Below are 27259 nucleotides of genomic sequence, written 5' to 3' on the forward strand. Positions count from 1 at the left end.
CAATTTTGATTTTTCCACCTGGAAGCCTATTTTTTTATCCATGTTATAGGCTTCTCTTATTTGAAAATAGTGCAGCCAATCTCGCACCTTATCTTTTAATTTCTCAAAACTCTGCAATTTCAATTTATCCCCTTCTTGTTCCAGTATTTCCCAATATTTCGGCCATTTGGCCTCCATATTGGACTTTTTAAGTGCCTTTGCCTCCATTGGTGACAGCCACCTTGGGGTTTTGTTCTCCAATAAGTCTTTATATCTTGACCAGACATTAAACAATGCTTTCCTGACAATATGATTTTTAAATGCTTTATGAGCTTTGACCTTGTCGTACCACAGATATGCATGCCACCCAAAGACATTATTAAAACCTTCTAAATCCAAAATGTCAGTGTTTTCAAGAAGCAGCCATTCTTTCAGCCAGCAAAATGCGGCCGAAAGAATAGAGTTTCAGGTCTGGCAGGGCGAAGCCACCTCTTTCTCTTACATCGGTTAGTATTTTAAATTTTATTCTAGGCTTCTTGCCCTGCCAGACAAATCTAGAAATATCCTTCTGCCACTTCTTGAAACAGTCCATCTTGTCCACAATTTGCAAAGATTGAAACAAAAATAACATCCTTGGCAATACATTCATCTTTATAGCCGCAATTCTTCCCAACAAGGAAAGCTTCAAGTTTGACCATATCTCTAGATCTTTCTTCACTTCTAGCCAACATTTCTCATAGTTATCTTTAAACAAGTTTAAATTCTTAGCAGTCATATTAACCCCCAAATATTTAACCTTCTTTACTATTGTTAGGCCTGTCTCCTTCTGAAACCTGTCTTTCTCAATCGGTGTTAAATTTTTCTCAAGAACTTTTGTTTTAGATTTATTCAGCTTAAAACCAGCCATCTGCCCAAATTCTTGGATCACTTCCAAAACTCTTTTCGAACTAGATTCTGGCTCCTGTAATGTTAAAACTAAGTCATCTGCAAAAGCTTTCAATTTATATTGCTTAGCTCCGACCTGAATGCCTTTTATCAAACGGTCCCTTCTAATCATGTTCAATAATACCTCCAGGACTGTGATGAATAACAATGGGGAAATTGGGCAGCCTTGTCGTGTACCTTTCTCTATCTTAAATCCCTCTGTCACCATATTATTCACAATTAATTTAGCCTTTTGTTCTGAGTAAATTGCACTTATACCATTTTCAAACCCTTGACCCACCCCCATCCCCTGAAGATTTTTCTTCATAAAGCTCCAAGAGATGTTGTCAAAGGCTTTCTCCACATCTATAAAGATTAAAACTGCTTTGGTGTTTATATTCACTTGCAACTTCTCCAAGATGTTGATTATGTTCCTTGTATTGTCCGACAAGTGTCTACCCGGGAGAAAGCCCGCTTGGTCCTTATGAATCTCTTCCAGTAGTACTTTCTTTAATCTATTTGCCAAAATGTCCGCAAATATTTTGTAATCCACATTAAGAAGGGATATGGGGCGGTAGTTCTTAAGTTGCGTCTTTTCAGACTCAGTTTTTGGTATAAGTGTAATATAAGCTTCCTGCCACGACTCCGGCGCCTTTTTCCCCTCTAGTATCTCATTGCATACCTCCATTAGTGGTCGAATTAACCAATCTTTCAAAACTCTATAGTATTTGGAGGTTAAACCGTCTGGTCCTGGAGATTTGCCCAACTGCATGTTCCGAATGGCACCCTCCACTTCCTGTTCTGTAATTTTGTCACTCAACATTATCCTCTTTTCTTGAGAGATTTTTTGTAATCCGTTTTTCCTCAGAAATTGGTCTAATTCGACCTCTTTCTGTGGCCCTTGTGTATAAAGTTGCTTAAAAAATCTCTGGAAGCAGTTTCTAATTTCCAATGGGTTCTGTATAATCTTTCCATTTACTTCCAAATTTGTTATGGTGTTTAGTTTCTGTCTTTTCTTCATCTGCCATGCAAGCAGTTTCCCACATTTATTAGCCGATTCAAAAGACTTTTGTCTCATCTGTTTGATTTTCCATTCCACTTCCTGATTTATCATTCTCATATATTGTACTTGATATAACTTAATTTCTCTCAGAATCTCTTGGGATTTTGGTTTCGCTCTTAATCTTTTCTCTCCTTCTTTTATTTTTTCCAAAATTTTATCTTTTTTCTCATTTTGAGTTCTCTTCTTTATTGCATTCTGTTGAATCAAAAACCCTTGCATGACCGCTTTGCTTGCGTCCCAGACTGTTCTTTTTTCCACCGTAGTGTTTAAATTTATCTCAAAGTAGTCTCTCAATGTTTTTTGGGCCTTCTTAATCACCTCCTGGTTTCTAAACAGGGCGTCATTCATCCTCCATCTGAAGGAGCCGATTGGCATTAGTTTCATCTCCATCTTTATTGCATTGTGGTCGGAGCAAGTTTTGGGGCAAATTTCCACTTTTCGAATCTTGGGTGCCAGTCCTCTAGTTATCCATATTTGATCAATTCTTGTCCATGTCATATTGGCTTCAGAGAAGAATGTTCCCTCTCTTCCAAGGGGGTTCTTAGTTCTCCAAGTGTCAATCAAATCCATATTGTCAGTCAATTCAAAGAAAGTTTTAGGTAGTCTTCCATCTTTAGTTACCACCTGTCTTTGTGACTTATCCATGTTAGTAGATACCACTCCATTCATGTCTCCCATCAAAATGATGTTATAGTCCATATAGTCCAACAATGTCTCGTGCAATTTCTTAAAAAATTCCGATTTCCCCTCATTTGGTGCATATACTCCTAAAATCAAATATTTTTCACCTTGTAGTTGAATCTCAATTGCAATAAACCTTCCTTGTTCATCTTTAAAAACAAATTTCGGTGATAGGCTCTCTTTAGCGTATATAACAACTCCTCTCTTTTTGACTTTGTCCGATGAAATAAATTCTTGACCCAGTCTTTTATTAATGAGAACTTTCCTGTGGAGCCTTACCACATGAGTTTCCTGCAAACAAATTAGATCCAATTGGTCCTTTTTCAATATATGAAATACTTTCCTCCTCTTCTCCGGCGAGTTAAAACCGTGAATGTTCCAGCTTAATAATTGCAGAGACATGGTGTGTTTATTTTAATTTCCTCCAGCCGCTCCCAAGAGCTCGTCAAGTTCTTGCGGTGGTATCTTCTTTTTTGATTTGTCAAATTCCAAAGGTGGTGGTGCTATGCCAGCTCCTGGTCTCAAGGCTTTTGGCAGATCTGTCGCTTCCTTTTGTAGATCTTCTTCAAAATCTCTCAGAAATTTTTCCTTATCTTCCACTGATCTGATTCTGAACTTTTTCCCCTTAAATGTAAAGGACAGTCCCTGGGGGAACTCCCATCTGAAAACAATAGTATTCTTTCTCAACAAGGCCACCAAGTCTCCGTAGTTAGTTCTCAAATCCAAAAGGTGTTTTGGAATATCTTTAAAAATCTCCGCTCTGGTCTCATTAATCTCTAGGGTCTTCTGGAAGTGAGCACTCAATATTTTGTCTCGTTCCTCTTTCGATCGGAGGGTCGCCAAACAGTCTCTCACCCTGTTTTTCCTCCCTCCTCTTCCAAGTCTGAAGGCGCTCACTATCTTAAAATCTTTATCCAGCTCCAAGTTCCAGAATTTCTGAAATTCCTGTGAAAGATAGTCATTCAAATTATCTCTCTCAAGTTCTGGCACCGCCCTGATCCTCAGGTTTGTCTGTCTCTCTCTCAATTCAACCATAGACAATAAGGCCTGGTGGTCCCCAATCTGTTTACGTATTGGTTTGATTTCTTCCTCCACAGCCACAGCTTTTTCTTTTGCCTCCTCGGCTATTTTCCTAGTAGTCGCAGATTCCTCCAACAGTTTTTCTATAGCTTTGGTATTTGAATTAATACTGGCTGTGTTCCCTTTAATTTCAGCTGACTGATCTGAGACCTGTTTACTTAGGCCTTCCAATTTTTCGTAAATTTTATTCAACACAGATGTAAATTCCCCTTCTGAGGCCATTCCTTTTGGCTCAATTTGCCCTGGGTCTTCCTCCTGAGTCACAGGGAGGCCAGGCACAGATGCCCTACGTTGCTGGGAGATTGAAGTAGATTGTTGGACTTTGACCTTGGATCTTGTTGCTCTTTGTTCAGTCATTCCCCTTTATCTTGAGTCAAGGTCAATTCCCACAGGCAAGCCTTGTAGTGGAAAGTCCCCAAAGTTGACAGTGGAAAATTCCTCCAGTCAGGTATTAACTTCAATAGTCCTCTAGGGGGATACAGTGGCTGCCATAAAATTCTCAATAGCCAGACAAACAAATCTTTTTGTAGCTTTCCGTATCCCCTCTTTAATTGAAACTAAGTATTCAGATCAGTAAAACTCAGAAATGTATCTTCTTGCAGAGTTAGATCAAATATTTACTGTATCCACAGTCAATGCGAGCTCAAATGTAGCAAACCTCATTAATCTGACAGACCGTTCCCATGAGAGTTCAAATAAAAAGTCTTTTAAAATTCCCAGAAGATCCCCAGAAGAAATACAGTCACTTTCTCAACTTCCCCTGCAGGGGAGTTCTCTCTTTTGGTGCTTAGAGTTAAAGTTGAACGATCCACATTAAAGTAATAGCACAGAAAGGTCTTTGCTTTGATCTTTTACAAAGCGGAAAGGCGGACTTCCTGTTTACACCTTTCCGCTTCGGAGCCCAAATTTAGTTCTTTTTGTTCTCAAATCCAAATTTCTTAAGTCCCCCTACTCACGGGTGTTCTCTTTTAGAGCCGAATTTCACAGGAAAAAGGTCAGCGCTCTCCGGCAACAGCTACGCGGCTTCGCTCTGTAGACGCAGCAATCGACCCGTAGCACCGCGCCGCTCCCGCTGCACACCGGAACCCCTTTCGGGGCTCCCTCGCAAAAACGGGGGGCGCAAAAGGTGCCTGCTGGGTCCCACGCTCGCAGGCTCTTTCTGCCTGCGATTTCAGATCGGGTCCCCGCTTCGCCGTAGCGGAACAGACCCACTTTCTACAGGGCTTCTCCTCCTACTCAGAAGGAGACCGCCATTGCCGTTGGCGCCGCCTCCGGAAGAAGCTCATCTTGCTTTATTGGCCAAGGGAGCCGGCGTACAGCTTCTGGGTCATGTGGCCAGCATGACTAAGCAGCTTCTGGAGAACCAGAACAGCGCACGGAAACGTCGTTTACCTACCCGCCGGAGCGGTACCTATTTATCTACTTGCACTTTGACATGCTTTTGAACTGCTAGGTTGGCAGGATTAGTTCATGATACCCAGGGACAAAATGCACACGCTTCTCACGTGTGGGGAGGGCGGGATATAAATAAAATTGCACACGTGTAAAATTTAGTATGTGGCTCTGTAAAATAAAGTGTATTTTTACAAAAGCATTTTTCAGTCATGACTTCTGAGTATTATTTTTAATATAATTTTTATTAAACTTTCACTTTAAAGAATAAACAATAATTTCCAATATACAACTACCAATCTCATTCCCTACCGCTCTACTGAGCTTATGACTTCCCTCCATCCCGCCAACAAGCTTTCCCTTTTCAAATCTATATCTCACAGTTTAATCTTATTTTATAAAGTCCACGTCGTAGGATTTATTTCAGTCCTGCTAGTGTCTTCAAACTTCTACAGTTATTATTTATATAGTCAATGAATTTACTCCAGTCTCTTTGGAATTTTAGTTCGTTGTGGTTTCAAATTCTGCAGGTCAGTTTTGCCAGCTCCGCATAGTCCATCATCTTTGTCTGCCACTCCTCCATCGTCAGTAATTCCTGTAACTTCCACTTTGGGGCTAATAAAGTTCTCGCCACAGTTGTGGCGTACATAAATAGTCTTTGATCTGCCTTTGCTGTTTCCTCTCCCATCAAGCCCAGCAAAAAGGCTTCTGGCTTTTTGGGAAAGGTATATTTGAGCATCTTTTTCAATGCCTTCTGAGTATTTTAAAGGACTGAATATGAATTCTGTAGCTTCACTGGTACATGCTCCCTGTCTTTTCATTCACCCATCCATTCCAATTTGTCCTCAGATTTTTACATTATAAGTTAGACCGGGGCTGATGTTGGAGTGGTGGCCCTGCGCCGCCTTGATCACCTTTGGCGTGGTGGGAGAAGCATGTGAGATAGGTTGAGTGGTGTGGGGTGTGGCCACTGGTGAGCCAGTGAGTCTGTTGCAGGTTGGCTGCATTGGGGAGAATGTCGCGAGGGGCAGGCAGGTGCAAGTGTGCGCTTGTGATGAAAGAGTGAAGGGCTAACTGCCATTGAATACTGTGAAAACAAAAAAAAAAATTCTTCCAGTAGCACCTTAAAGACCAACTAAGTTAGTTCTTGGTATGAGCTTTCGTGTGCATGCACACTTCTTCAGATACACTGTGCATGCACACGAAAGCTCATACCAAGAACTAACTTAGTTGGTCTTTAAGGTGCTACTGGAAGAAAATTTTTTTTTGTTTTGACTATGGCAGACCAACACGGCTACCTATCTGTAACTGAATACTGTGAGTTGTGGCTGTTGCCTGAAGATTTGTTCTGCAGAAAGGGGAGGGACTTTCCCTGCGCTCTTGCTTAAAGGCTGGGTTCGGAGGCTGGTACAGCGTCTACGGCCATACTACCCTGAACACGCCCGATCTCGTCTGATCTCGGAAGCTAAGCAGGGTCAGGCCTGGTTAGTACTTGGATGGGAGACCGCCTGGGAATACCGGGTGCTGTAGGCTTTTGCCTCCTTTTGCCGGTCAGCTAGCCGCCCATTTCACACCAGGCGCTGCTGCCTGCTCTTCCGATCTTTATTTTAATTTCCTTTCCTTCTGACTCACACCTTTTGAACCTGCTTTTCCTTTGCAAGGCCCTGCCCCCTCCCCCTGCACCGCTCAGGGCGGCTAGCAAGCATTTAAAGTCACAGCTCAGCTGAAATCTATCAAGAGGCAGCAACTGCTGGACATGAAGTGCAGCACAGGAGAGCTGCAAGTGGAAAGCGTCCGCAGGACGGTCAGTTCAGTTGTATTCAAAGACAGCCACAAATGGACAGGAACTATGCAACGTGAAAGCTGCATGTGGAATCGTGCCTTTCCTTTCTAACCTTTAAAAAACAAATTAGAAGAAAGATCGAAAGAGCAGACAGCAACACCTGGCATGAAATGGGCGGCAAGTGGAGGAGCAGAGTTCAAAGCGGCAAAAGCCTACAGCACCCAGTAGGTCTCCCATCTAAGTACTAACCAGGCCTGACCCTGCTTAGCTTCCGAGATCAGACGAGATCGGGCGTGTTCAGGGTAGTATGGCCGTAGACACTGTACCAGCCTCCGAACCCAGCCTTTAAGCAAGAGCGCAGAGAAAGCGCCTCCCCCAAGGCTCTGGATGCTTTCCCCACGCAGCTTTCGCCATGCGTGGTTCCTGTCCATTCGTGGCTGTCCTTGAATGCAATTCAACGGAGCAGCCTGCAGATGCATTCCACTTGCAGCTCTCCTGTAGAGCACTTGATGTCCAGCAGCTGGCGCTCTCCAGCGGCGAAAGCACCTTTGTCGGCCGTCAGCCTTTGGCCTAGCAATTCTCGGCGTGGTAGCTCAGTTCGGGCCCTGGATGCTTTCCACGTGCAAGCAGGTTTGAAAGGGGCAGGTCAGAAGGAAAGCAAATGAAAGGAAAGAGGGAAAGAGCAGGCAGCAGCGCCTGGCATGAAATGGGCGGCAAGTGGAGGGGCAGAGTTGAAAGCGGGGCCGCTGACCGGCAAAAGGAGGCAAAAGCCTGCGGCACCCGGTATTCCCAGGCGGTCTCCCATCCAAGTACTAACCAGGCCTGACCCTGCTTAGCTTCCGAGATCAGACGAGATCGGGCGTGTTCAGGGTAGTATGGCCGTAGACGCTGTACCAGCCTCCGAACCCAGCCTTTAAGCAAGAGCGCAGGGAAAGCGCCTCCCCCGAGGCCCTGCAGAACAAATCTTCAGGCAACGGCCACAACTCATTGCATTCAATGGCATCACAAGCACCCAGTGGCTTAAAGCAGGAGCCTAGAGCTCAAGCACCCATCCCCCTGGACCACAAACTCTGAAGAGGCACACCTGTCCCATTGCAACCCAGCCAGATGGGCAGGATAGAAATAATAAAATTATTAATATTATTATTATTCCATCCTACGTGGGGCATCCTTTCTGTTTCTTCAGGATTAGGCGTCTTTGTCTCCCTGACCCTCAGTGCACTCTCACGAAGACACCCGAGCCTCATTCAGAAGCAGCTGGTGCCCTCAAGCGCCCAAGACACACCTAAAGTGACCCCCCTTCCAGCCCTGAGGGGGAGGAGGTGGTGGCCGCAGTGTTTGGGGGTGGCTTGGAAAGGAAGGCATCGTGAAACAATATGTTTGAACCCTCACTAATTGGATTGGGATAACGTGGCCACTTTGTAGTCCTTTTTGTAAACTTGAGACTAGATTACTGCAATGTGCTTTCTGTGGTGCTGCCCTTGGCCTTGGGGCAGAAACTCCAGCTGGTACAGAATGCATCAGCAAGACGTACAGCTCAAATGATTTTCTTATGCAGTCCTCGCGCAGTGGGCCTGGAAAAGTAGAGCACCTCCTGCAGAAGATCTTGCACATTGATTACAATGTTTGAAAAGGAAGTATGTCATTCCTATATGTTATGCCAGTGTCTCTGGATTTGATGCTAATTGTACCTAATTGTTATTCAGCAGAACACCCAAGTTGTTTTATGATGTTAATGATGACTCTAAGAAAATGACGTCTTCCAGGAGGAATCTAAAACTGACTCAAGGGGCCTCAGAATCTGCTTGGTCACTACCCAGGGACCTAGTTATATGCTAATTGCTAGCTTCAGAAAGGACTGCTGGCTTAATTTGCAAATGACTAGGCTTGCAACAATTGTTTACAGAGACTACCTGGAGGTAATAGGAACCTATACACTGCCAAGCAATTTATTCTTAAATGGAAAAATGTGGATGTTGCATGACACATCTTTGCATATAGATTTAAAAGTGTATTTTTCTACATATGAGCTTAGCATTTGACCTTGCTTTGTTAGAGAGTGTTGGTGCATTTTGAAATACACCTCCACATAAGCCTACACTTCCATTCAACATTTGAAGCCTCTTAGTAGGCTAAAAAAACCTGTCCAGAAATCTGATGCAAGTAAGGTTGCCACCTTTGGTCGGGCAAAATATGGGAGAAGTCCAGGCGTGATGGTGAAATGGGGGGGCGGGGGGGAAGGCTAAAAATTACTTTCACTGGTGCAGAATGAAATGACTTCAAAGCAATCCAAAGCAATTCCAATGCTGGTCATACTGACTGAGTAGACCCAATGAAATTTATGGAACTAAGCTAGCAATGCACATTAATTGCAATGACTCACATCCTCCCCACCTGCTGAATTTCTGCCTATCAGAAGAATGGTAAATGTAGAAACCAGGCCAAAGAAAGAAAGAGCTGGAGATAGCAACAAATTAACAGAGCTTTGCCTCCAACATCCCTTTCCATATAGCTGTTAATGATAATTTATTCACACACACACACACACACACACACACACACACACAGACATGCATCATAGTCAGACAAGTTCATCCAACAACTAGGGTTACATCTTTTCTTGTCACAGATTTGAGGCTTTTTTAAAAAAGCCATTTGTTATCTATAGCATTCATAGAATCACAGAATTGTAGAGTTGGAAGGGACCCTGGGGGTCATCTAGTCCAACCCCCTGCAACGCAGGAATCTTAATTAAAGCATCATTTGAAGCACTCTTATACCACTTTAACAGTCACGGAGTCCCCCAAAGAATCCAAGTTTGTTTGGAGACCCCCTAGTCTTCTCCTAGAGATATAATCCCCAGAGTCTTGGGCCAGCCCAGTCCTGCCTCTTTAAACAGACTAGAAAGGCTTCCCTGAGCAGGTCACCATTTGTAGTTTCAGCCTTTGCCTAGAAGAAAGTCACGAAGTCCTGGTGATTCTGCCAGTCTCTGCTTCCTCCCCCTGCCTTTGTAATATAAGGGGTAACAAGGCTGGTCTGCAATAGAGGGATATAAGAAGTGCTGGGGGAAAAAAATACTAATTTTATTTTTTAAAAAAACACAACCAATTCTAACAATTGTAGGTGGCATGTGCCATCATAAAATATGCATTTAGTTGTGTGTGTGACAAGGGGGGAAGCATCTTTCCAAAAACTATTAATTGACAGGATTACTAGAGGACACCTCGTATTCACAGGCACCAGAGCTGCTGCTTCTGGGACAAAATGCTAATAATAGAAGTTCCCCTGGTGCGGGACTTGACATCTTTCCTCAGGGCCTGCAAGACAAAGCTGTTCCACCAGGCCTTTGGCCAGGGCACAGCCTGACTCCCTCCCTCGGCAATCTTCGCGGAGCTCTGGCCCAATGGTTGCCAGTGGCTTGATTTGAATTAATTTTATAATGAATGATTTTAGAGTGTTGTTTGTGCTGTACTTTTGTACTGTTTTATTGTTGTTAGCCGCCCTGAGCCCGGCTTCGGCTGGGGAGGGCGGGATATAAATAAAATTTATTATTATTATTATTATTATTATTATTATTCATTATACACCTTTAGGCTCCAAGCAAAAACATTCCTTTTTAACCAGGCCTTTGGTTGATTTGATTGACATCCTATGTCCTTTTAAAATGTGGTTTTATTTTTGGGGGGCAGGGTTACTGTTTTTGTGGTTTTATACTTTGATTTTGTTCTATGAACCGCTCTTAGACCTCCGGGTATAGGGTGGTACAGTGGTACCTCGGGTTAAGTACTTAATTCGTTCCGGAGGTCTGTTCTTAAGCTGAAACTGTTCTTAACCTGAAGCACCACTTTAGCTAATGGGGCCTCCTGCTGCCACTGCGCCGCCGGAACACAATTTCTGTTCTCATCCTGAAGCAACGTTCTTAACCTGAAGCACTATTTCTGGGTTAGCGGAGTCTGTAACCTGAAGCGTATGTAACACGAGGTACCACTGTATATTAATTAATTAATTAATTAATTAAGTAAAAAAATAGAAGGCAGTGGACCAAAACAAAGAAAGCCCCCTTCTCCAAATGCCTGGCCACGTGTTTCATCTTACAAACAAAACAAAACAAAACAAAACAAAACAAAACAAAACAAAACAAAACAAAACAAAACAAAACAAAACAAAACAAAACAAAACACACTCATTAGGCTGCTGCTCCACTATTGGCTATCCTGGAGCATCAATCAGCCAGCTATGAAGGGGAGGGTGGCCTCAACCTCCTAAGTACCTACCATGTTTAGTTGTGCATGAGACAAGCAAGCTGGAGTGAGCGCCCAAATGCCCACCTGGCCAACCCCTAGGTGTGGTCCTGCCAGCAGGGCTCTTATGGCGCCATTAAAAAGTTTTGGAAATAGGAAGTTAGCAGGCAAAATGAAATAACAACACAGCACTTAAAGGATCATGACATGCTGCTGAACCCCTGTTTCGTATTGCTCAACAGTGGATGGAAACAGGACAGTTTAGCTATAAAGATAATATCGTTAGTCTGTTACTTGCAGCTAAACTGTAGGTGGCTCAGAGTTGGAAGAAAACTCAGGCAAATACTTGAGTCGTAGCTCAGTGGCTGAGTAAAGTGTTTGGATATATACCAGCAATTCCAAAATCAGCAAAAGCTGCATGTGATCCAAAACAGGAAATTCATAGGGCCCCTTTCCTTGGTTAATCAAATGGCAAAACTGGATACATGTTAAACAATATATATGTTGCGATAAGGGATGAGGATGTTTCAGAAAGATGCATATGCTAGGGTGAAGCATGCATATATTAGTCAAAGTAACATACAGCGTGGGCAAAACTGCATGCAAAAAATATGCATATTAGGCAAAAATGACAAAGGTGTGGTAAATTGCAGGAAGGTGATGGTGAATGGATGGGGTATAAATAAATATTATTATTATTATTATTATTATTATTATTATTATTATTATTATTAGGATTTAATTTTTTCAAGAAAGAACAGAGGCAGAAATTTGGGGGACTGAACTGAAGAATGGAAAAATGAGAAAATGAAATGGATAATTTGCTCATCTTTGTGACAGCATGTTTATGCTGGGATAAACCTGCCTGAGCTATAGAGCTATTGGAGACAGGGAAGTGGACAGGAGAAACAATAATAATAATTGTCACAGAAACAATAATAATAATAACAAAAAATGCAAGACCTAGTTTAATATGGGACAAGCAGCTCACCCTACTTAAGAGTTAGTTAAATACAACCCTGATATCCCAGTTTTCTGTTTACAAGAAGAGAAGCGAAAACAAAATTCGTATAAAATGAACAAATACTATAAAAATAACTATTCCTATAGCAGAATCCGTAACAGAACAGTAGAGGAAAGGAGGCTAGCAAGAATCACTAGAAAACAAAACCAAGACCCAAAGGCTGTCACAGGGCAGAAACATTTTGATTCACTGCAATGGAAACCCAGACTATAATATAATGGGGATAAAACAATTAGCCATCTTGATAAGAGATACAGTCATGAAGGTGTGCTATAAATAGATAATTATAATAAATGCTAGTTAGTTAGAGAGTCAGATGAGTCCAGTTTGTCTTTCAAAAGTGGAGTACATAAATAGGTGCCGGCCAGGAAAATGAGAGAGGTGGCGATGTCTCTGATCAACGTAAAATGCCCTCAGAAAAAGGGGATTCCTCTCACCCGGCTCTGCCTGGAATAAAGGAAGACCGGACCATGGGACGAGCATCGGAATCTCTGATTACTCTGGTTCTGCGTAAGATTCTGAGCTTGATGAAACTGCCCTGGTCCCGCAAGCGCTACCCTCCTGGACCCCTTCGACTTCCCATCGTCGGAGGCCTGTGGCGGTTTGGGGTCATGCTCTCTCTGGATACTTTCATGAAGGTACTTCTTTCAAAATACTTCTTCAGCTGAAAAACAGGAAGAGCGAAAAGGCATTGCAAATTATTTCCTTTATTTGAGAACTGTGGATAATGATTCACCTGTGAAATCTAGGGCTTGAGCGTCTTGGCAGATTTTTCTGCCTGCTGTGGCAATTGCAATGTGCTGTGTTAGGTGCTGCATTGTTTAAATGGTTTTTCTTGCTGTTGCTTCTTTTATTTCTGACATATTGAATTTTAATGTATTACAATTTTAATTCCATAAGAGTAAAAATGTAATGCAATAAAATGCGCAGTATAAGAAATAAAAGAAGGAATACAAATACAATAAGAAATCAAAATGAATATTCAAATCCACAGACATGCTGTGGAGCATATTAATGCAGCTTGTGGACTCTTGGTGGCCATGGACCATATCTGGGAACGCTTGATCTATGGGTCTTTTAAGAATTTATGTGCAGAAGAAATCCTTGAAACAATATATTTTTGGTATTCTCTCCAACAAAAATACTGATCATATTAAAGGTTAGTGTGTATTCTATCAGAAATTTAGTTACAGAGTTCTCAATCCAATTAGTTTTTCAGGGTTTTTTCCAGTAATTCCAGCCAATTAGTCAAGAATTCTCTTCTGCTTGGTCACATTGCCAATGAAAATTATCTTTCTTTTTTTATAAAAATTAACCGATTGTGAAATAACTGGGTGAATGGCCATATTCATTATCTCATATAAAAGTTTGTGATATTCTACCCATCGATGGATGTGGAAACAAATAAAGAGACCTCAGTGGAACAAATAGCAGATCACCAACCTTTTGCCTTTGAGAGAGAGACCTGACTCTTTGGGAGTAGGTCAGATTCTTGTGGTTGAAGGGAAGCCTGTCTGAGCAGGTACAAAAAAGTTATTTAAGGCCATGTGCTAACTGCAGAAATACCTTTTATCATCTTAATTTGATATGTCACCTTCTTAGAAAGCTACTGTCTCAAGGCAGAGATCTATAGTGTTCTGTCCTCAAGGAGTGACAGCCACAATGTGCTTTACGTGAGACTGCAGCTAGACTGGTGACTGGCAGTGGCCGCTGACACCATATAACACCGGTCCTGAAAGATCTTCATTGGCTCCCCGTACGTTTCCGAGCGCATTTCAAAGTGTTGGTGCTGACCTTTAAAGCCCTAAACAGCCCTGTATCCCTGAAGGAGCATCTCCACCCCCATCATCCAGCCTGGACACTGAGGTCCAGCGCCGAGGGCCTTCTGGCGGTTCCCTCACTGTGAGAAGTGAGGTTACAGGGAACCAGGCAGAGGGCCTTCTCGGTAGTGGCACCCACCCTGTGGAACGCCCTCCCACTAGATGTCAAGGCAATAAACAACTATTTTACTTTTTAGAAGACAACTGAAGGCGGCCCTGTTTAGGGAAGTTTTTAATGTCTGATGCTGTATTGTGTTTGATATTTGGTTGGAAGCCACCCAGAGTGACTGGGGAAACTCAGCCAGATGGGCGGGGTATAAATAATAAATTATTATTATTATTATTATTATTATTATTATTATTATTATTATTATTAATGCTTCAAAAGCTTCAGCTAACCCTGCAGCACACCGGCCCCCCCAAGTATGGCTTCTTATATATCCAAAAATGGCACCACCCATGAACCGGACAGTGGTTCTGCGGCTCAAGAAAATCCTAGGGTTTGCAGAAGTGCACAAAAAACCCTTTAGAAAATGCATTAGGCTGTGTGGAGGACACACCCCAAAATGTCACATTGAGGGCTGCGAAGTTTTTTTGGGACACAGCCTGCTGGTGGGAGGAGGTGGACAACCAGCTAGGAGGTGGAATGTTATGAAGCACCCTGATAGTGGTCCTGGCTGACTGGCTAGAGCCCTGAATTGCGAGTGACACTTGCCCAGCCCAGTCGGCATACATTGCAAACTGAAACCACAAAAGATTCAAAAGAAACACAACCTGCAGCCAGCATAGTAGATCATGTTCTGTCCATTCCCGGTAACCTCCAGCTGGGTGGCCTTACATTATAAGTTCTAAGATTTCCCTGGGCTGCAGCATTCATCTCTCTCACACACCTTACGGCTCCAATGTTTCCTGAGGGATGATTCAAATCAAAATGCCCCTACGAGCCAGTACTTGAAGCTTCCAAAATATCCTGAATATAACTAATCTCTTTTCTCCTTTTTTATCTGAATGGCAGTTGGCAAAGCAATATGGGAACATTTGCACGGTATGGATTGGCCCTATACCTGCAGTCATACTGTCCGGCTACAAAGCAGTCAAGGAAGGCCTAATCAACCATTCGGATGATTTTGCTGACCGCCCAGAAACTCCGTTGGTGAAAAGTGCGGCGAAAAATAGGGGTAAGTTCTTGATTTGGGTAGGAGGTTTCACTAGCCTTTTCTCCAGTGAAGGCAACAAAGGACCCTTCCATATGGGACGTACCTTTTCCCCATGGGCTTCTTCTTCTGCAACATGTCATTGATGCAAGAATAGTGGTGGATTTATATTGGACAATCCACACCGCTTTATTAGTTGTTCTGCTTTCCCAGTGTTACTGCATTATCCAATCAAAGCTGGACAACCCTCCACCCGGAACATTTGCGGAATGGAAAGTTACAGGATTTCAGCAGGAAGTAACAGGACATGCACTGATGGGAAAGGGAGCAGCATGGGCCTGTGCATTCATGATGGTTTGTGCTGGTGTAGCGGTTAAGAGTGGTAGACTCGTAATCTGGTGAACCAGGTTCGCTTCCCTGCTCCTCCACATGCAGCTGCTGGGTGACCTTGGGCTAGTCACACTTCTCTGAAGTCTCTCAGCCCCACTCACCTCACAGAGTGTTTGTTGTGGGGGAGGAAGGGAAAGGAGAATGTTAGCCGCATTGAGACTCCTTGGGGTGGTGATAAAGCAGGATACCAAATCCAAACTCTTCTTCTTCTCTTCTTTCAGTGTTGTTTGTACCTGCAAAGTGTTGGGGCAGTGACTCACTCCCAGTCTGTGCATATCGATTAAAGAGCCGCAGTTCCATAATGGAACTGGTGTTGTTGTTGTTTAGTTGTTTAGTCGTTTAGTCGTATCCGACTCTTCGTGACCCCATGGACCAGAGCACGCCATGGAACTGGTACTGCAGTGTAAAAAAAGAAGAAGCTAGAAGTACTAACCAGTAAAACTAATGTAAAGACTTCTTTTAACAGTAGTTTTCGCATGCGCTAATTTTCTCTGAATCTTGATGGCCCCAGGTATTCTGCCAAGCTTAGGACCCCACTGGGCATGCTGATACCTCCCTGCTGTTGGCCTCATTTTGGCTCCAGTCCTGTTGGCACTCAGCGCTTGAGTTTGGTAACAGAGGGAGTGATGATGAAGGTCTTGTTTCTCATATGCATTTTCTGAAACATTCACTGGTGTCCCACATCAGAGATATAACACTCCACAACGAAAAAATTGATTCTGCACCAGTCGTCCTGTTCTTAGGTTCTTTAATGCCTAGGCATGGACTGCACTGGTGTTTTCTAGGCTGCTGATGTAATAGCTTTTATATGAATTTTGTAAGCAATAATTTCTCACTGGTCTGTGATGGTTTTAGGTATCGTACTTTCAAACGGTCACACCTGGAAGCAGCAGAGACGGTTCAGCGTGGTTACTATGCGGAAGCTGGGGCTGGGGAAGAAAGGCATGGAGCACCAAATAGAAGAGGCGGCCATTGAGCTTGTGGAGATCTTTGCACGTGCAAAGGGTATGTGATAGAAGAAAATGAGGCTAACTCAGGTTGGTTTGTTATCCACCTCTGCCTGAGACAATCTGCGGGTTGGGGCAACTTCCTGGGACCCACAGCAGAAGAGTGGTTCAGTTTTGGAAGCTGAGAGAGAAGAGCCCACTGGCATCCTGTAAACTGGGTAGGGATTGCTTGGGAACACAAATATTTAGCAGCCGCAGTGCAAAGAGCCAGTGCCTAGTTTGCATCCTGCTGGTGTAAAAAATAAATAAATAATAATTGATGGAAAATGATGGATTGCCGAGGTGACAGGACTTGCTGTTGTTTGAGACCATTACATTGTCTGTGAATTGTGCAATTGTCTCACCCTGATTTTATTAAGTAGGCAAAGTGTGTTAAACTGTTTTTTAAACTAAGGAACTTTCTTAATGGTTTCTTTCTTCTTTGGCGATCACTCATCGCTGAGTAAGATTGTCTTCCATAAACACGGTTTTAACAATGAGTCCGTAAGTGACAGTGGAGGCCAATTCTGGATCCACATGTCCTTCTACAATGGGAATATTGGTTTCCGGGCAGGAGCTGATCACGGTGTGGATTTGCCAAAAGAAAGGAGCAAGAAAGACTGATTTTGAAAAGCTGTTAACTAATCACAATTTCTCCTTTTGCATAGCAAAAGAATAATAAGTGTGTTTGTGTATGTGTGTATGTATGTGTGTGTGTATATATATATATGAGCATTGGATCTCATTAGGATTTCATCTGCAGGGCAGCCATTTGACCCATCCTTACACATCATCAATTCAGTCTGCAACGTGATATGCGCCATGTCCTTTGGATACCGATTTTCTGTTGAAGATAAAGAATTCCTGAGGCTGATAGAAGCCATTCGGATTAGCTTACAGTTTGGAGGCACCTTCTTTCATGGCGTGAGTAGGTTGAAGCTCAGGCTTGGTGATGGGCGAGTGGAGGAGAGCATGAGATGGGAGGCCCGTGAACTGTGGTTGCCTACAGTAGACATCAGTTCAAACTGGGATAGCCAGCAATGTCAACTCCAGATGCTGTGGACTACCACTCCCATCGGCCCCAGGCAGCATGGCCAATGATCACAAATGATGGGAGCTGTAGTCCAAATCATCTGGGCAACACCCTGTAACCTTATAAATGTGAACAATACTGAATTTCTCCTCCATCTCACCTTTCAGACACTCAGGGTGAAATTTCTAGCCCTCAAGAACAAGCCAAAGCATAATAATAATAATAATAATAATAATAATAATAATAATAATATATTATTTATACCCCGCCCATCTGGCTGTGCTTCCCCAGCCACTTTGGGCGGCTTCCAAAAAATATTATAATACTGTAGTACATCAAACATTAAAAGCTTCCCTAAACAGGGCTGCCTTCAGATGTCTTCTAAAAGTCTGGTGGTTGTTGTTCTCTTTGACATCTGGTGGGAGGGCGTTCCACAGGGAAGGCGCCACTACTGAGAAGGCCCTCTGCCTGGTTCCCTGTAACTTGGCTTCTTGCAGTGAGGGAACCGCCAGAAGGCCCTCGGTGCTGGACCTCAGTGTCCGGGTAGAACAATGGGGGTGGAGACGCTCCTTCAGATATAAGCATGAGGTTGGAGTTGACTTGTGGGTTGTGTTGCTGATAGGATTTGCCTTTTCTTTCCTTGTAGCTCTACGAAATTCTCCCGTTTGTCATGAAATTTCTCCCGGGGCCTCACAAAACCGCATTGTCCTCCATTGAGATGGTCGTTTCATTTGCAAAGAATGAGATAGTGAAGCACAAGGAAGACCAGACTGTGCATGAGCCAATAGACTTCATTGATTTCTATCTATCTCATATGGAGAGGGTAAGGAACTGCTTTGTGGGCGAATGCTTCTTCTTCAATGAATCGTTGCATTCTCTGTTATGATCGCACAATAACATCTGCGGGACCGCTGGGAATCCCCCCTGCCCTTATTAGTCATTTTATGTAAACTGTGTTACTTTTACTGTTGTTAGCCGCTCTGAGCCCGGCTTCGGCTGGGGAGGGTGGGATATAAATAAATTTTTATTATTATTATTTTATTATCATGGGAGTTGCAGGCCAAAAACATCTGGAGGGCCGAGGTTGAGGAAGTCTGGTATAGGAACATAATAAGAGCTGCTGTATCAGGCCAATGGCCCTTCTAGTCCAACATCCTGTTTTCACAGTGGCCAACAGGATGCCTGTGGGAAACTAGCAAGCAGGATTCAAGCACAAGAGAAACTCTCCCCTCCTGCGGTTTCCAGCAACTGCGATTCAGAAGCATTGCTGCCTCCGACCATGGAGGAACAGCATAGACATCCTGGCTAGTAGCTGTTCATAGCGCTCTTTTAAAGCCATCTAGGTTGTTTGTTGTTGTTGTTGTTGTTTTATTCATTAAAACACACCTCAAATTCTTAACATTTACAATATATTCCTCCCTCCCTCCCTCCCTCCCCTCCAAGGCTTCCCCCAACTTCCACTTCTGGTTTGTTTCTATTTTCACCCATTTTGATATCTCTTAACAGAAAAAGTTATTAATAACATAACTTCAAGCCTAAAGACATAAAAATAACAGTAAATACACCATCATCTTTCACTATTTTTCAAAACATTTTCTAATGCTAATAATGTGAATGTTTATTTAAATCCTGCCATCAAGTCTATTGACCTTCTTTGTTTCTGCAAATATAATATGAGTGGTTCCCAATCTTTTTCAAAGTCTTTTTCTCTTAGTCTATCTGTCATTTTTGCCAGTTCTGCATAGTTCATCAACTTCTCTTGCCGCTGTTCTTTAGTTGGTATTTTTCCAGTCTTCCAATTTTGTGCAATCAACATTCTTGCTGCTGCAGTGGCACACATAAATAAAGTCCTCATTTTCTTTGGTATGTCTTGACCTAAAATACCTAACAAAAAGGCTTCTGGTTTTTTTTGTTTTTTTAAAAAAGTTATTTTCAACATTTTCTTCAATTCATTATATATCATTTCCCAGTAGGATTGCAAAAAGGTAAAACGCTACTAAAGCCATCTAGGTTGATGGCAATTGCTCTCTCCTGTGAAAGGGAGTGCCATAGCTTACCTATGTGCAGAGATTCCTGCTTTGCAGGGGGTTGGACTAGATTCTCACAATAAGAATGGGGTTTTCCTTCCTGACTGTCATTGTTGTTTTTTTTGGATGGGATTCAATTGCAAACAAGCAAATTTAGGGTGCACGATTATCGAGGATTGTTGGAGGTTTTGAACAATGATCTACTCCCACCCCCCCGATACAGAAAGTGACAGGGAATTGCACTTGGAAGTGCGGGGTAACAATTGCTTCGATGCAACAGCATCTAACCTCCTCACAAACAAATCAGGATGAATGCTCAAGGAGCAGGTCACCTGGAAACAGCCTCACATTAAGGTCTGGTATCAAGAAGAGAAATAGCATGGTGTTCCGATAGTGGCAGGAATCAGATTACTCAGGTGGTAATTCCTCTACTCATCCTTGGTCTTCCTTGTGGCAGTCACTGTTTGACCTCTGCTCACTAGACAGCTGGAACTTCCTCAGTTCCTGATGGAGGTAAGTCTTAGTTGATTAACTGTATGCACTTATGTTGATTAATCAATAAAATTTACGTACAGAAATGCAAAAAACAATAGTTTTGAAGCAAAAAGTATACTTTTCTGATTTAGCACATCTGTGTCACAGCAGGCATAATCTCAGGAAAGGCACCCCCTCATTTAAAGAGGCACTTCGCTGCCTGCAATTTTTATTAATACTTGTATATTATATGGAAGGCCCATTTGCCATGGCTTATACTGGTGTAAGATCCACTGGTCTTAGTTTAGCTGACTGGGGCCTGTGAGTGAACTGAATCTAACCTCCGCTATTGCTTACAACAGAACAAGGATGACCCATACTCTACCTACAATGAGGACAACCTGGCTCAGTGTATTTTTGACCTCTTTATTGCTGGAACAGAGACAACTGCTACCACTCTGCAATGGGCGCTGCTACTCATGGCGACACATCCAGATATTCAAGGTGAGAGGGAACTGTGCAATGGCAGCAAGAGGCCATTTTGACCTCTTGATCTTGGACCTGAATTCCTCTCAGGTTGGCCCCCATCCAGCCCATTACTACTTCCGGGCAAACACCTTCAAAGCCTCTCTTGATTCAGATGGAATGGAGAGACAGAGTTGTGTGTCACCAGCATACTGACAGCACCATGCTCCAGATCTGTGGAAGATCCCGGTAGATCTTGCTGCAAGAGGCTACCCTTCTGAAAATCATTATTTAGGTTTTCCGCCCCAGCAGGTCTAGGTGGAATACTTTCCTGTGGAACAAATACCCCTTAATGATTGCTCAACTTGTTTAATTTGAGATGCTTTATCCGAAACAAAACTTAATTCTCGACCATTTTCCTCAGAGAAAGTCTACCAGGAGATGGAAGATGTTTTCGGTTCGTCTCACTCAATCCGCTATCAAGATCGGAAGAAGCTGCCCTACACCAATGCTGTGATTCACGAGATCCAGCGTTCAAGATATATCTTTTTAATTGGGGTTCCAAGGCAAACCGTGAAGGACGTGAACTTGCACGGTTTTCACATTCCAAAGGTACAGACGATTGTAACAGTTGCATTTCTATAGCCCAGGGGGAAGGCAGGTTCCCTTTCAGTGCAAATTCTGAAGAAAGTAACTATAGCTTCTTCCATTTCCAAAAAAAGGAGGGGAGTTCATGCAGGGACATCTTGCGCTTTGTCCTTCAGATGTGGTGGACCACAACTCACATTATCTGTGACCCCCATCACTGATCTATGTTGGCAGGGGCTGTTGGAAGTTGTAATCCGCAGCAGGAGCGGTTGGTGAGGAGAGGTGCAGCTGCACACCTAGCCTCCCAGCAGCAGAGTTGCTCCTGCTTCCTGGGAGGAAGAGGGATGAGATGACAGGGGAGACAGCATCTGCGCAGGCACATTGGTGGGAGTGCCCCAGAAATGCACAGGATCGCTTCTGCGGAGCTTCTTCACAATTTGCATCCTTCCATCAGCACTCAAGACTTTTAAATTCATGAAATGCAAATCTGAAAATTCATAATTTATTAAAGAAACAAAATGCAATTCTTCAGTTCCAGGAGAATGAAACTTGTATGTAAAGATTAGTGGATATAATAATAATAATAATAATAATAATAATAATAATAATAATAAAAAATTAATAATAATAATGTTTATACCCCGCCCATCTAGCTGGGTTTCCCCAGCCACTCTGGGTGGCTCCCAACAGATTAAAAACAGAATAAAACATCTAACATTAAAAACTTCCCTAAACAGGGTTGCCTTCTGATGTCTTCTAAAAGTCAGATAGTTGTTTATTTGCTTGACATCTGGTGGGAGGGCGTGCCACAGGACAGGTGCCACCACCAAGAAGGCCCTCTGCCTGGTTCCCTGTAACCTCACTTCTTGCAGTGAGGGAACTGCTAGAAGGCCCTCAGAGGTGGACCTCACTGAGAGATGCGGGTGGAAAATGGGGGAACTGAAGGGCAAAAGTGCAATGTTCTGTTTAGATGCATCCTGAGACAAGTCTTCTTTCCCTGCAGGGGGCTGTGATTGCTCCAGATCTCCGCTCTGTTCTTTTTGATCCTAAGGAATGGGCAACACCTAAAAAGTTCAACCCAAATCATTTTTTGGACGAGGACGGGCAGTTTGTGGACAGAGAAGCATTTCTGCCATTTGGTGCAGGTATGTGCAAGAAGCCCCAGCTGTCGCATTCAGGCAACACTTTATTCCATTTTCTTGATGTTTTCTTACCAGATGATTTTCACATTCTGTGTGATCTTCCACACAACATAAATGCCACTTCTGGAGATGTAGCAGAATCTAGTGGAAGTTTAGCGCTCATTTCAATTTGTTTCCAGAAAGCAACCTGTTCTCAGCTCTGTTAGCACGGAAAATAGAGCCACAAAATTTGGGGTGCTATTCCAACATACAGTTCTCTCCCACCATTTTCTTTGGTGCATCATGGCAGAACAGAAGCGCACATGCGCCCTCAGGACTAGCATTGGATACAACCCAATAAAAATAGTTATAATAAGTATTATTATTAGTAATAACTAGTATCATTCATAAAAACAATGGTAAGTATTAAATACTACTATTAGTACTACTAGCTAATGATAGAGATTTTAGCATACAGTTTTAACATGTAATTTTAGTACGTATAATTCTTTTTAAATTACTGGTTTGATTCTTTATATTGCCTTCATTATGAACCTTGTTTTCTGTGTTTGCTTTTACTGGTATTTTTAATGAACACTTTAGATTGTCTTTTGTAAGCCGCTTAGAGGTCTTTAGTTTGAGGAAGCAACTAAAACAACTTTTACTAGACTCAGGAATTTGGGGAGATCTCGCCTCCCGCAAACCCATAACAATACTTAAAAGGGAGATTTAAATAAACACATTACTGAAATAAAATAAGTAACCAGTCCTGATCTCATGCTGAGCCAGGTCTTGGCAGCCCCTGGAATAAAGCCCACTTTCTCAGTGACATCCCCACACCCCAAAGTTGAAAGGGAGGCATGGGGGACTCGGGAATCGTAGAAAGAGGAGTTGCTGCAGGATGCTTTCATAGACTGAATGAGGCCCAGAGACCCAGATTCTTTTCTCAGAGTCAAAGCAAATTGGTGCCCCGGGTAAATACTTTGGAGTATAGGTGGAATAGCAGATAATTCAGTTCCTGCTTTCCTCTTTTTTCATTTTCCTGCAGGTGCTCGGGTGTGTCCAGGGGAGCAAATGGCAAAGATTGAGCTCTTCATCTTTTTCACCAGCCTGCTGAGAGCATTTAGGTTCCAGCTGCCAAAAGGAGTGAGAGGAGTCCATAGGAAGCCTATAATAGGGCTGACGGTCCGTCCTCGCCCCTACAAAATCTGCGCTGTTCCCCGCTGCAGCCACATAAATAATTAGGGGGGCTGGTCAACTACTGCAATCTCCTCCTTTAATCACTTCCCGCCATCCTCACATTCTTTCTCGGCTTCCTCAGTTGAGATTCTCCAATCTGTGACGCCACTGTGATGCTGCTGCTGCTCTGCGTGAGTGCTGGGTAGACCGCTCCCTTTCCTGCCAACTCCATCGGGCCTAGGGGGCGGGGCCTGCACTCCCCGCCACAGTTTAGAGGCCTGAGCAGCTCCGTGCAGCAAGTGACAAAATGGTTTTAAATGTTTTAAGTGCTTTTAATTTGCTGCACCTTAAATGGTGGTTGTTGTTTTTTATAATTTTTTATAATTTTAATTCTGCTTGGGGTTGGATAAGTATTTAGTCAGGGTGGGGAGTAGTTTAATTTTAGCACTATTGTTTCTTGCTTTGCTTCTATTTTTATTATTCTGTTAAGTTATTATATAGTTTGTATTTTGCTTTTTAAGGGAAGGGTCAGGGCTGCCTGGGAGTAGGCCTCAGCCAATAGAATGGCTGGGGCAGGTTCCACAGGGGGGAATGTATTGGGACACCCGATCTCAGTGATCACGGGCAGGAGGAGGAGTTACGCTAAGACCAGACCACGTCATTACCGAGGAGGCAGGGTTAGTCGTTGTTTGAGGACTATCCCTGCCTCCAGGTCCGGTCCTGACTAGAAGGATACTGGAATCAGCAAGGGAAACCCACATGACCTGAAAGTGTTGCTGTGCAATGCCAGGTCAATGATGAATAAAACCACTGCCATAGAATCATAGAATCATAGAGCTGGAAGAGACCACAAGGGCCATCGAGTCCAACCCCCTGCCAAGCAGGAAACACCATCAGAGCACTCCTGACATATGGTTGTCAAGCCTCTGCTTAAAGACCTCCAAAGAAGGAGACTCCACCACACTCCTTGGCAGCAAATTCCACTGTCGAACAGCTCTTACTGTCAGGAAGTTCTTCCTAATGTTTAGATGGAATCTTCTTTCTTGTAGTTTGGATCCATTGCTCCATGTCCGCTTCTCTGGAGCAGCAGAAAACAATCTTTCTCCCTCCTCTATGTGACATCCTTTTATATATTTGAACATGGCTATCATATCACCCCTTAACCTCCTCTTCTCCAGGCTAAACATGCCCAGCTCCCTTAGCCGTTCCTCATAAGGCATCGTTTCCAGGCCTTTGACCATTTTGGTTGCCCTCCTCTGGACACGACCTGATTGTGGATGGAGGATTTGACCTGGCATGTGTGACAGAGAACTGGTTGGATGATGGGCCTGTCCTTGGCAGATGGGCCTGTCCTTGCCGCTGCTTGCCCACCAGGTTTCTTTTAAGCACAGCAACCCAGGTCATGTGGGTGGGGAGGGGGGGGGTTGCAGTGATTTTTAGGAAGTCATTAGTCTGTAGCAGGCACTTCTTAAAAAAAACATCTTTAGACCCGGCCAATATGGCCGAATATCGCCCAGTCTCAAATCTACCATTCTTAGGCAAGGTGATTGAGCGGGTGGTTGCTGAACAACTCCAAGCACGCCTGGAGGATGCGGACCATTTGGATCCCTTCCAATCGAGATTCAGGCCTCACCATGGGACTGAAACTGCCTTGGTCGCGCTGGTTGATGATCTCCGGCGGGCTAGGAACAAAGGTGAAAGCTGTTTCCTAGTTCTGCTGGATCTCTCAGCGGCCTTTGACACCATCGACCATAATACCCTTCTGGACCGTCTAGAGGGGCTGGGAGCTGGGGGCACTGTTATACAGTGGTTCCGCTCCTTTCTCCTGGGCCGTGTCCAGAAAGTGGTGTTGAGGGATGAGTGTTCAGACCTCTGGGCTCTCACTTGTGGGGTGCCTCAGGGTTCCGTCCTCTCCCCCATGATTTTTAACATCTATATGAAGCCGCTGGGAGAGATCATCAGGGGGTTTTGGCTGGATGTTCATCAGTATGCAGATGACACCCAGCTCTACCTCTCCTTTAAATCAGAACCAGTGAAGGTGGTGAAGGTCCTGGGTAAGTGCCTTAAGGCGGTTGGAGGATGGATGGCGGCTAACAGATTGAGGTTGAATCCTGACAAGACAGAAGTACTGTTTTTGGGTGACAGGGGGCGGGTGGGTGTGGGGGATTCCCTGGTCCTGAATGGGATAACTGTGCCCCTGAAGGACCAGGTGCGCAGCCTGGGAGTCATTTTGGACTCACAGCTGTCCATGGAGGTGCAGGTTAATTCTGTGTCCAGGGCAGCTGTCTACCAGCTCCACCTGGTACGCAGGCTAAGACTCTATCTGCCCGCGGACTGTCTCACCAGAGTGGTGCATGCGCTAGTTATCTCCCGCTTGGACTACTGCAACGCGCTGTACGTGGGGCTACCTTTGAAAGTGACCCAGAAGCTGCAATTAATCCGAAATGTGGCAGCTAGACTGGTGACTGGGAGTGGCCGCCGGGACCACATAACACCGGTTCTGAGAGATCTGCATTGGCTCCCAGTACATTTCCGAGCACAATTCAAAGTGTTGGTGCTGACCTTTAAAGCCCTAAATGGCCTCGGTTCTGTATACCTGAAGGAGCGTCTCCACCCCCATCGTTCAGCCCAGACACTGAGATCCAGCGCCGAGGGCCTTCTGGCGGTTCCCTCATTGTGAGAAGTAAGGTTACAGGGAACCAGACAGAGGGCTTTCTCGGTAGTGGCGCCCACCCTGTGGAACACCCTCCCTTCAGATGTGAAGGAAATAAGTAGCTATCCTATCTTTAAAAGACATCTGAAGGCAGCCCTGTTCAGGGAAGTTTTTAATATTTAATGCTGTATTGTTTTTAATACTTGATTGGGAGCTGCCCAGAGTGGTTGGGGAAACTCAGCCAGATGGGCGGGGTATTAATAAATTATTATTATTATTATTATTATTATTATTATTATTATTATTATTATTAATGAGTTACCACCAGCCTAGCAAATATTCATTGTTCCTCGTTCATTGCTTGTGCACAAGTATCCGGGACCGATTTCTTGCAGTTCTCCTGTGTGTTTCAGAGACGGCAAGGCGTTAGCTGAATAAACTATTTGGTCAGATCTATGTTCCGAGCTGTGAGTGTATTATTTGATAAAGGATGAGCTGTTATATGCCACCCCGGTCTCTGTGAGCGCTACAAGATTCTAAGGGTTGCAGGCACACTATAAACAGGAAATGAACGCATAGCCACTGTGGTTTTAAACTCGTTCATTCCCTGTTGATGGAAAAGCTGTTGATGTTACGCATGACCTGACCTGCTCCTATGGATCAGATAAGAAACTAAATAACTGATCAAGCTGGCCGTAATGAGGTCACCACAGGTGTCCTGTACTAGCCTACACATAAAATCTTCTTCACAATTTTCTATTTCCTTCTGGAAATAGTCCTTTTGAAAATAGCAGGAGTAGCAAGAAGGAGCAAATAATTTACTCGATGAATATTGAAGAAGGCAAGCTGCCACCTGGTGTATACAAAGTACAAAACTGGGTTTACTAACCACAAAAATGGGTTGTTCCACCGCCCTCAGAAGCTTGGGGTGGTGGCAGCCCAGGAAGGGCATTATTTGTAGCGGCCCCTAAGTTGTAGAACTCCCTCCCACCTCTTTACCCTAGTTTTTGATACGTGAGATGCGTATATTTTTAGAACCCACCTTATTTTTATAATGTAAAGTTGTTTTTCTGGGGAAACCCAGCCAGATGGGTGGGGTATAAATCATCATCATCATCATCATCATCATCATCATCATCATCATTGTGTAATATTGCATTTTAACATTAATATTGAGTTTTAATTGTTGTAACCCAACTTTG

The 27259-nt window shown here is 43.6% G+C and overlaps 1 protein-coding gene and 2 long non-coding RNA genes across 3 annotated transcripts in view; 1 reads left to right on the top strand and 2 right to left on the bottom strand.

Moving 5' to 3' along the window:
- Positions 1-27259, bottom strand: part of LOC310762276 — a 466366-nt gene that overhangs the window by 136977 nt on the left and 302130 nt on the right. The window lies entirely within an intron of this gene.
- Positions 12560-23622, top strand: LOC310762199 (cytochrome P450 2J2-like). Its single transcript, XM_083612881.1, has 9 exons — positions 12560-12805; positions 15003-15165; positions 16387-16536; positions 17281-17441; positions 18197-18373; positions 20414-20555; positions 20941-21128; positions 22108-22249; positions 23274-23622. Exons 1-9 carry the CDS (start codon positions 12575-12577, stop codon positions 23468-23470), a joined length of 1551 nt encoding a protein of 516 aa, XP_083469007.1. The 5' UTR covers positions 12560-12574; the 3' UTR covers positions 23471-23622.
- The window catches only part of LOC310762279, a 44675-nt gene continuing 41380 nt past the window's right edge, over positions 23965-27259 (bottom strand). The window contains exon 3 of the long non-coding RNA XR_014547917.1: positions 23965-24100. This is a non-coding gene — a long non-coding RNA (uncharacterized lncRNA). The remainder of the gene's footprint in view (positions 24101-27259) is intronic.

This window comes from Podarcis filfolensis (assembly GCF_964270895.1).
Source record: "Podarcis filfolensis genome assembly, chromosome: 5".
NCBI lineage: Eukaryota > Metazoa > Chordata > Lepidosauria > Squamata > Lacertidae > Podarcis > Podarcis filfolensis.

What these genes read in the sequence shown, in the direction of transcription:
- LOC310762199 (XM_083612881.1), top strand. Translation starts at nt 12,575, where the DNA reads ATGCCCTCAGAAAAAGGGGATTCCTCTCACCCGGCTCTGCCTGGAATA. An exon ending in GAGGCACCTTCTTTCATGGC is followed by an intron (nt 17,442 to 18,196) that starts GTGAGTAGGTTG and finishes CTTTCCTTGTAG; the next exon opens with CTCTACGAAATTCTCCCGTT. An exon ending in ATTTCTGCCATTTGGTGCAG is followed by an intron (nt 22,250 to 23,273) that starts GTATGTGCAAGA and finishes ATTTTCCTGCAG; the next exon opens with GTGCTCGGGTGTGTCCAGGG.